This window comes from Dama dama, chromosome 1 (assembly GCF_033118175.1).
Source record: "Dama dama isolate Ldn47 chromosome 1, ASM3311817v1, whole genome shotgun sequence".
NCBI lineage: Eukaryota > Metazoa > Chordata > Mammalia > Artiodactyla > Cervidae > Dama > Dama dama.
In genome coordinates this window covers 19,530,551-19,539,482 of record NC_083681.1, presented here as the reverse complement: position 1 = coordinate 19,539,482, position 8,932 = coordinate 19,530,551, and the positions used below count along the sequence as shown (strand labels likewise).

Genomic DNA, 8,932 nt, shown 5'->3' with positions numbered 1-8,932 from the left:
CTACTTCTGGTATCCAGTGCGCTGCTCCCCTAGCCCGGAATAGAGTCACACATCTCCTCCAATACCCTCCATTTCTTCTTACTGAAATATGACCCTTCATGTTGTAACTCAAATACCATTTCCTCCACCTGAAGCATTCAGTTGGAACTAACTTCTTCCTTCTGCACTGTACTAGGACTTACTTTATACATCTACTATGTTCTTCTTTGTTATGGAGTCATTTTTCCATTTGTGTTACCTCCTTCACTGTGTTATAAACTTCCTAAAGACAAGGATTATCTTCACAGTGTATGTTGTTGTTCACTCGCTCAGTCATGTACAACTCATTGCAACCCCGTGGACTGCAGCAGCATGCCAGGCTTCCCTACCCTTCACTATCTCCCGGAGTTTGCTCAAATTCATATCCATTGTTGATGATGTCATCCAACCATCTCATCTTCTGTAGCCCCCTTCTTCTCCTGCCCAGCTGAAATTCTATCACCTTCACTCACTTTGTTTGGGCCTTAGTAATGCTTCCTAAGGCCCACTTGACTTCACACTCCAGGATGTCTGGTTCTAGGTCAGTGACCACACCATCGCTGTTATCCAGGTCATTAAGACCTTTTTTGTATAGTTATTCTGTATATTCTTCTTAGTCTCTTCTACTTCTGTTAGGCCCTTGCCTTTTCTGTTTTTCATTCTGCCCATCTTTGCATGAAATGTTCCCTTGGTATCTCTAACTTTCTTGAAGAGATCACTAGTTTTTTCCATTCTATTGTTTTCTTGCATTTCATTCCTCTTAAGGCATTGTTTACTTAAGAAGGCCTTTTTCTCTCACCTTGCTGTTCTTTGGAACTCTACATTCAGATGGGTATATCTTTCCTTTCCTCCTTTGCCTTTTGCTTCACTTCTCAGCTATTTGTAAGGCCTCCTGAGACAAACATTTTGCCTTGTTGCATTTTTTTTTCCCTTGGGGATGGTTTTGATCACAGCCTCTGTTCATAGTTCTTCAGGCACTCTATCAGATCTAATCCCTTGAATCTATTTGTCACTTCCACTGTATAATCATACGGGATTTAAGTCATATGTGAATGATAGTTTTCCCCACTTTCAATTTAAGTCACATTGAAATTCAAATTGACTGCAAATTCAAAACAAGGATCTCCTTATTGCAAAATTCACAGTGTATGGCGCTTTCTTATAGTAGGTGGAAATCAATTAATTGTGATACCAGGAACAAAGAGCCTGTGTCTACATTTTAAAAGTTCCATAAGTATGCTGAATAAATGAACACACTAAAGAGGAGAAAATATGGACATCATGAAGAAGACACATTCCTAAACCATCATTATTGCAGAGATTATTTATAAAGGAGTTCTGTGTGTTGTACAACATTGGTGAACTGAATTAGTTCCTGCTTCATAGAAGTAACACATAGACACCCACGGAAATTTATTTAAATGGCTACTTGCCTAGACATATCTTAAATAACAATGATCAAGGTGAGTAGAGGATCTTGAGGCCAAAACATAAATAACCATTTTTGACATGTTTTTGTTACAGATACAAAATCTTTATTATGGTTTTTGCCTTGAAAAGGGATGATGCACATGGAAGCAAATTTTAAATGTTAGTAACCATCACCACTACATAAGAAGTGACCAAATTAAGGCTTTAGGGCAATAAAGTTGATCTGATGAGGTTATTGTGTGCAAAGTGAAGCCAAAAGAAACAAAATGCTTTCTGAAAAAGACTTGACAATTTAAAAAATGTATATTTTTTAATATATTTAGAAATTTCCATGGTATCTTGGAATAATGCTTTCTAGGGAAAGCTATTTCTGTGGTTTCATAGGATTACATTTTACTTTAGTCAGAGGATTAGATGTTTTAAAGTGGCACTTCTATTACTTCCCTGAAACTGTTTATTAAGAAGATTATAGAAAACTACAAACAGGTGCTTTTTAACCATGCTTTGGGTATGTCCTCTCCTGAAATAACCATAAACGGTTTTGATTTTTCTAAAGTCTGAGAATGACTTTGTGAGACAATGAGTTGCAGATATCCGAGAGGTGGGAGACTCGGCAAAGAATTAATTTCCAAGGATAAACTAAATTCAGCCTTGTGGCTGTACAAGTTCAACCCTTCTGGGTCTTTCTAAAAGGAATAACCCTTCGGCCGGCCAGTTCTTAAGCTCCTAACGCAATTCTGTTTCCTGTGGGCTCTTTATTAGAAACGAGAATTAGTCGTGAAACTCTCTTTTTCACGCCTACTAGTCAAGTTCAAGTTTTGTGGGCAAACAACAGCCAAAATAAAGACGCTGGAGCCAACACTCAAGCCTCCGCCCCACTTCGGGGCTAAATTATGTGCAGGCTTGTTAGTTAAACAAGTCTGATAGGGGGTGGAGGAGGGAAAGGGAGGAGCGCGGAACGGCCCGCCCCTTCGGGATGGATGGGATTGGCTCCCTCTCCCCCTCAGCGGTTCATTTTGCATCTCGGTTGGATACGCTGAGAGCAATGTGTCATTAAGGTGTCATCAAAATTAGTCCTGTAGGTGTGGGCTGCTCCCTAGGTTTGTGATTTTAGATTTTCAAAGGGACGGGCTTCATTGGCTCTGGAATCAAGTACCTGAAACTTGAGAAATGCCATTGTAACAGGAGGCGCCCAGGAACTTAAGGGTAATGCACACACAGTCTAGAAAATGACGAAACTTCCTCAGGGGTTTGATTGCAGTTTCCTAAACGATGAAGAAGCCAGGAAGATCCTTCAGGTGCTGGAAAGAAATGAGGCGCTTCAGAGAGCAGAGAAGGCGAGGATCAGGTACCGAGCTAACTCTTTTGTTCCCCCGAGTCTGGCGCACGTTGAGGGGGCGGGCGCGGAGCTTTCGCGGGGCACCTGTCTGAGACTCGGGGACGCGCAGCCTTCGCCCGGGACGCGCGGCGCGGCAGGGGGGAAATCTGAAGAACCCGGGAGGCCTGGCGGGTGCTCTTTCCAGACGCCGCCTCCCGGGCAGGCTGGTCCGCGAGCTCCGCTCCCTCGGCGCGTTTCTCTCCGCGTGGGTCCCGCGCGGCTGCCCCGCCCCTCGACCGCGACACGTGGGCGGCAGTCGCTGCTTGGGGTCGGTCCGAGCGGGGTGGCGGGTCGCTCAGGTGTCCCCCAAGCCGCCGCGTGGCGTGGGCCGGGCGGGCCGGCGAGACCCGGCGGGGAGCGCGGTCTCGGCCGGCGCGGACGCACGTGCTTGCAGAGCCCTCCGGGTCATCCACTGTCGCCGCACACACTCTTGGAGAAACCTCCCCTCTCCACCCACGGGGGCCGTCAGCGAGGCCCAGGGGAGCTGGCACCTCACTGAAGGCCAAGTGTTTACCGCCTCAAGGGTTGGACTTCGAGGAACTAGCCAAATGGTGTGGAGTGAACCTAGCTGGGACTGGGGACGCTTGGGCTGGCTAGAATGGTTTGATCCCCTCGTCTGTGGTGCTTGGGGAAAATGAGTTGCTGCAGACGTTCACCCTTGACCTTACTGTGCGGTGTTATAGGTGAGGGATAAGTTACCAGGGAACGAAATCCGGAGATAATTGCCGGAGATGTAAAGTAACCAATTTTTTCTGCTGGGGAAGTATGGGATACGTCCTGGAATGAATTAAAGACTGTCTCATCTGTCCTGGATTAAAGCCACCCAAGGCCTTCTCCAGTGGACTGTGGAAGAAGATTCAAAGTATCACTTTCGGACCAGTAGTGTGGCACTGATTGGAATTTAGAAAGCCGTTTTGTTTGTGAACAACTTGTTGGTGATCTAAGTTCTGTGTTGCCACTTTCTTCCAGGCATCACACTTACCCACCCACCAATACTCCAACAGAAAAAGCTCCAAAGATACTCCTCACATAGGGAAACTCTTGCTGGTTTTGTAGAAGGAATTAGAATACACTGGGCCCAAAGCCCTGTCTTCACCAGATATGGCAAAACCCATCCCCAGCCCCCGGAAATGACTCCTGTGGAGAGAAATGAATATTTGAAGTTTGGGTATGTGTATTTCATACTATCATAATCTGCCATTAGAAAAACAGGCTCTATCATTTCCTCAGACTGCAGAAGTGTGCTCTCCTGAGCCCAGTACACACACACACACACACACACACACACACACACACACACACACACGTGCTTGTACCCACATATGGGCACATGCAGTATACACAGGCACACCCAACCTTGGAAAGGAGAGCTTTAGAACTGCATGCAGTTTGCTTTCAACACATACTCTCAAGAGGACTCAGTGTGTGTTCTTGGAAGTGTTTCTTGTTTCTGGAGACGATTGGACTTAAGTGGACCCAGTATATTTGGGGGGAAAGTGAGGGGAGAATTAGGAAATAATGTGGAGGGTAGCTTCCATTTAAGATGTTATCAACATCTTGCTAACTGTTCATGAAGTATAGATTTTAGAAATAGTAATGTCATTTATTTTAAAATTGAAGGAAATTTTGACTTTTTGTATTTGACCTGATGCTTGCCTTGTTGTATTTTCTCTATAGCAGCCCATGGCGCCTGCGGCAGCTGACCTTTGGGGGAAGTGGAATTACACTTGGGTGGCAAAGGTCCTTAGGCTAGACCTTAGAAGGAAGCCTAAAACACATTTTATGGCACTCATATCCTAACTGGAAAATCAGCAGAAAAAGCCACAATGCAAAAATAAAATCAATACTGTTAACTACTAAACAAGCTTTGAAAAATAATAAATAATTAAATGACACCATTAAAATAGAAAAATAACTTAAGGAAAGCAGACACTTGAGCCCAATGCTTGAGGCAATTATTGCTAGTATTTTATTTTCCCCTGGTTGATTCCTGAGTCCCATTGTTAAATATTTGTCACTGGATAGCGGTCTCCATCGGATTGCTCTGCTAATGATCTTGCATGCCTCAGTTTTAGTAGCAGATACTGGCATGCAGAAAAGGCCTGCAATGACATGTCAACTTGGCTCTTCTGCTCAATTTTTTATCATCATATTTTCCTAATCAAAAGTCAAGACACGTGACATATCAATCAAGGGTATTATTTGGGAGAACGTACAACAATCCCAAGAGATGCTCAGAGGCCTTTTTAACTATACTGAGAAATAGTCTCCAGATCTCTTGACCAGGACAAAAAGAGAAGGGGTTAAATGTGGAAGCTTGGAATGTTTGCTGATTGAGGCCTATCTATGATAGCATTGAGCCGTCTACAAGACAACTAAGAAGTATCCTACAGTTAGAAATATAGAACTACAGTATCATGCAAGGCCAGAGGCATCCAGCGGTGGACGTTAATGGCATAGAACTATCTGAGTTCACTGTGCAGGAGATTGTAGCCCCATCTGTAGAACTGAGCTTCCCCTGATCTTCCTTCATTGGTACCAGAACTCTCTGACTCCACCTTACTGGGGAAGTATTTGCATTACATATTATAATGATTCAAATATATGAAGAGTTTATTCAAATTTTTAAGAAAACACCAAGATTCAAATTGTTAAATAGGCAAAACATAGAAATAAGTCATTTATACTACTATTTGGAATATATCCAAATAGTAAACATAACATATGGGAAAATGTTCACCCTAACAGTAATTTAAAAAAAGAAAATTGAAGTAACCTCATGATACCGTGTTGCACCTTTAAAAATAACAGAAAAGACTTGGTGAAGTGAAATGGATACATTCTGCATGTTGTTAGTGGAATTCTAAGTTGAGTACTATCTTTTTGGTGAACAATATAGCAATACCTATGAAGACATGACTTGCTGTTGACCTAGTCATCCAATTCTTGGATGTTTCTCATTAGTAGGAGATTGAGGTGAAGAAGATGACCACACCAGCATTTATTAAGTGCTGCCTTTTTAGGTAATAATAGTTATTATTGTGATAATAATAATAATAATAGCTAACATTTATTGATCTCTTACTATATACTAGGCACTGTATTAAACATGTTATATATGTTTAATTAATCCTCTCAATAACCTTAGGTACACACTTTAATTCCATTTCACAAAGCTGGAAACAACTTAAAAACAAAACATAGCATATGTTATGTTATGTTAGAGGAAAAACAACACATATACTCTCAGATATTGCAGTTTTACCTGTAAGCAAAAGAGTGGGAATTCTCAAATCTAAGTAAGAGTGTAGTCATTACAAAGGACAGTTATGAAAACATCATTATGTCCCATCCAGTGTGATATTTTAGTTCCATATTTCTGACTACCTTCGTTGTTTTGTATGCACCTCAAGCTTTTCATGGATGCAGTGGTAGAAAAATATGTATGAGGCATTATTCTGTGAAAAAGTGGAACACAAAATACTGCTTATGTTATTATATCAGTTTCTTCTGGGCATCTGGGCACGTGCATAGCAACTAGAAGAAAATAAGTAAAAATCTGTTCATCTCCTTTCTGTGACTCTCTAGGGCCTGCTGTAGCTCCTGGCCTATGGGGAACATTCAGTAAATGTTTGCTGAAAGGTGTAGGCTTGCCCTGACAGCTGGGGGCTGGGCTCTGCTGCCCTCAAGCCCAACACTGCCAAGATGGGAAGGCAGACCTGGGGGTAAGGACGCAGGAATCCTGGGCACATGCCACCTGGCTCTGGGAAGGCAGATGAGGGGAAGGGTGTAGGATTTATGGCTTAAAGGAGACGGAGGCCCTAGTCACAAGGTTCCTGTCTGTATAGCCCCTTGTAAATGCTTGATGAAGGAATTAATGGTCTGCACTGGCTGGAATCAGAGGTTTCTGCAGTCCCTTGCTTTTCTTCCCATTTCTCAGTCTCTGTTTCACCTTCTTTTCATTGCCCAGTACCCTCTGCAGGATGGGACTTCTCCCTCCTGAACCCTGTCTTGGACTACAATCACTCCATTAGATGTGTGATCTTCAATCCTGTGAATTTGGGATCTGAGCTACAGGAATTCTCTGAGATTTAAACTACCACTTAAATTCCAGTCCATCAATTATACTTCGTTTTGGATTGTGGAAAGGCTTTTTTCCTGGAAGTATTCACTTGGGTATGACTTTTTAGGCCTGGTACAGTCTGTGGTTCTAGCTGCAGTGAAGAAAAATGGCTGAGAGTTTAAATCACGACTGGCAAGTGAAAAATTTCCCCTCTCACATCTTGGAGGAAATATATATTTGTGTGTATACATACATGTGTGTATATATATATACTTACATAAATATGATAAATAGAATAAAATGTGAAAAGCATCTTACATTTTACAAATCTTTGGAAAACACAACTACCTATCACCCTCACCACGCCCATCTCATAAGTGTGACTGAAAGTACTAAGAGATTATATCAAGTAGTCAGCTCACTGAAGAGACAACAATACATCAAAATGTGTGTTTATTTCTATTTAGAAAACTTATAAAGTATAAGATGTTATAGCACCTGATGTAATTAAGTTAAAAAATGGCATGTCTAGATTTACACTATCTTTGCTCAGTGGCAAGACTGCAGCCCAGGAGGGTTTTCCCACGCTTAGCTGTTTCAGTTGATTCACACTAGTGTCCCTGAGTTATGGCTCAGTCTTGAGGAGGTCTGTATATATCAAAGTGGTGAAGTAATTGGTAGCTGGTGGCAACTGCAGCATTCTGCAGAGATTAAAAGCCAGATACACAGGTCTCCTGTCTCTCTTAGCCTTTCTGCCTGCTTTCCCCTCTCCCAGCAGGTGAAATCTGCCTCTGGCAAGAACAGACTCAAGAAACATTGGATACCTATTTATGGGGCATCTGTTATATGCCAGACCCTGTGCTGACCTTGAGGATACAGCAAAGAAATTCTGCTGCAAATGGCTTCAATCTAGGAAAGTTTTTGATTGGTGGTAAATCCTGTAAGATGAAGAGTTCATGTACATGTAGCTTGCTCTCATGGAGCCCTGCATGGCTGAGGAAGGGACCATGAGAACTGCCTGGAGGTCATAGGGATGCCCTATAGGCCAGAGTGTTCTGATAAGGTAACAAAGAATGAGGTCAACATCATGGATCTCTGCAAGTTTCAATAACATGCAGTTTAGTTAATTCCTTTAAACCAAGGGGAAAGCTTTCTCTCAGACAAATTCTCCTGTCTAATTGCTCCTTAGATTGGTCTCTGTGAACAATACATGTGGAACTACTATAATATTATAGTTCCACACGTAATCTGTAAAAATAACTAAAAGAGTTAATGCTCACAACCAGATAAAGTGATTTTACAGCTTATTGTACAAGTGAGTTTGTTTTACTGAACTTAGGAATTATTGACCTTTCATAATTTTTACTTTTTGAGTTTTTTTTAAATATAGCCAAACTGAAAATATATTGAGTAGATCAAAAGTTAGATGTGGGTCTTTTCAACTGAGAGTGGGAAAAAAGTTGAGACACTTAAAAGAGATAAAAAAAAAATATGCTTGGCTGCATTTCATTCTTATAATGCAGAGGGATGAAATGCAGCCATGTGGGAAGTCTGCTTGAGAGAGTGGTGTTGGCAGATAATGACAGGACCGTGGTAAATAAGGGCTTTCCTAATGGCTCAGCAGTAAAGAATCTGCCTGCCGATGCAGGAGACATGGTTTCAATCCCTGGATCAGGAAGATCCCCTGGAGAAGGAAATGGTAACCCACTCCAGTATTCTTGCCTGGAAAATCCCATGGGCAGAGGAGCCTGGTGGGCTATAGTCCATGGAGTGGCAAAAGAGTCAGACATGACTTGGCAACTAAACAACAACAACAAATCCCAAGGTTGACGATTAGTGCCCTGGTTAGGTTTTGTGACATTATAACTCTTAAAGTGAGTTTTTATACTCATCCTAATCTAATAAAGCAGGTATTTTTTTCAAAAGCTAACAACAATGGCAACAGTAATAATAGCTCTTATTTATTGGCTACTTGCTCTGTGCTAAACTCTTCATGTGCATTATCTCCTTTAATTATTTTTACAACAATCTGATGGATTAAG

The 8,932-nt window shown here is 42.0% G+C and overlaps 1 protein-coding gene across 2 annotated transcripts in view; it reads left to right on the top strand.

Moving 5' to 3' along the window:
* Positions 1-2,467: 2,467 nt before the first annotated feature.
* The window catches only part of EXPH5 (exophilin 5), a 96,873-nt gene continuing 90,408 nt past the window's right edge, over positions 2,468-8,932 (top strand). For both annotated transcript variants that reach the window (XM_061144316.1, XM_061144308.1), the window contains exon 1: positions 2,468-2,797. In XM_061144316.1, coding sequence (XP_061000299.1) covers positions 2,679-2,797 — 119 coding nt within the window. In that variant the 5' untranslated portion in view covers positions 2,468-2,678. The remainder of the gene's footprint in view (positions 2,798-8,932) is intronic.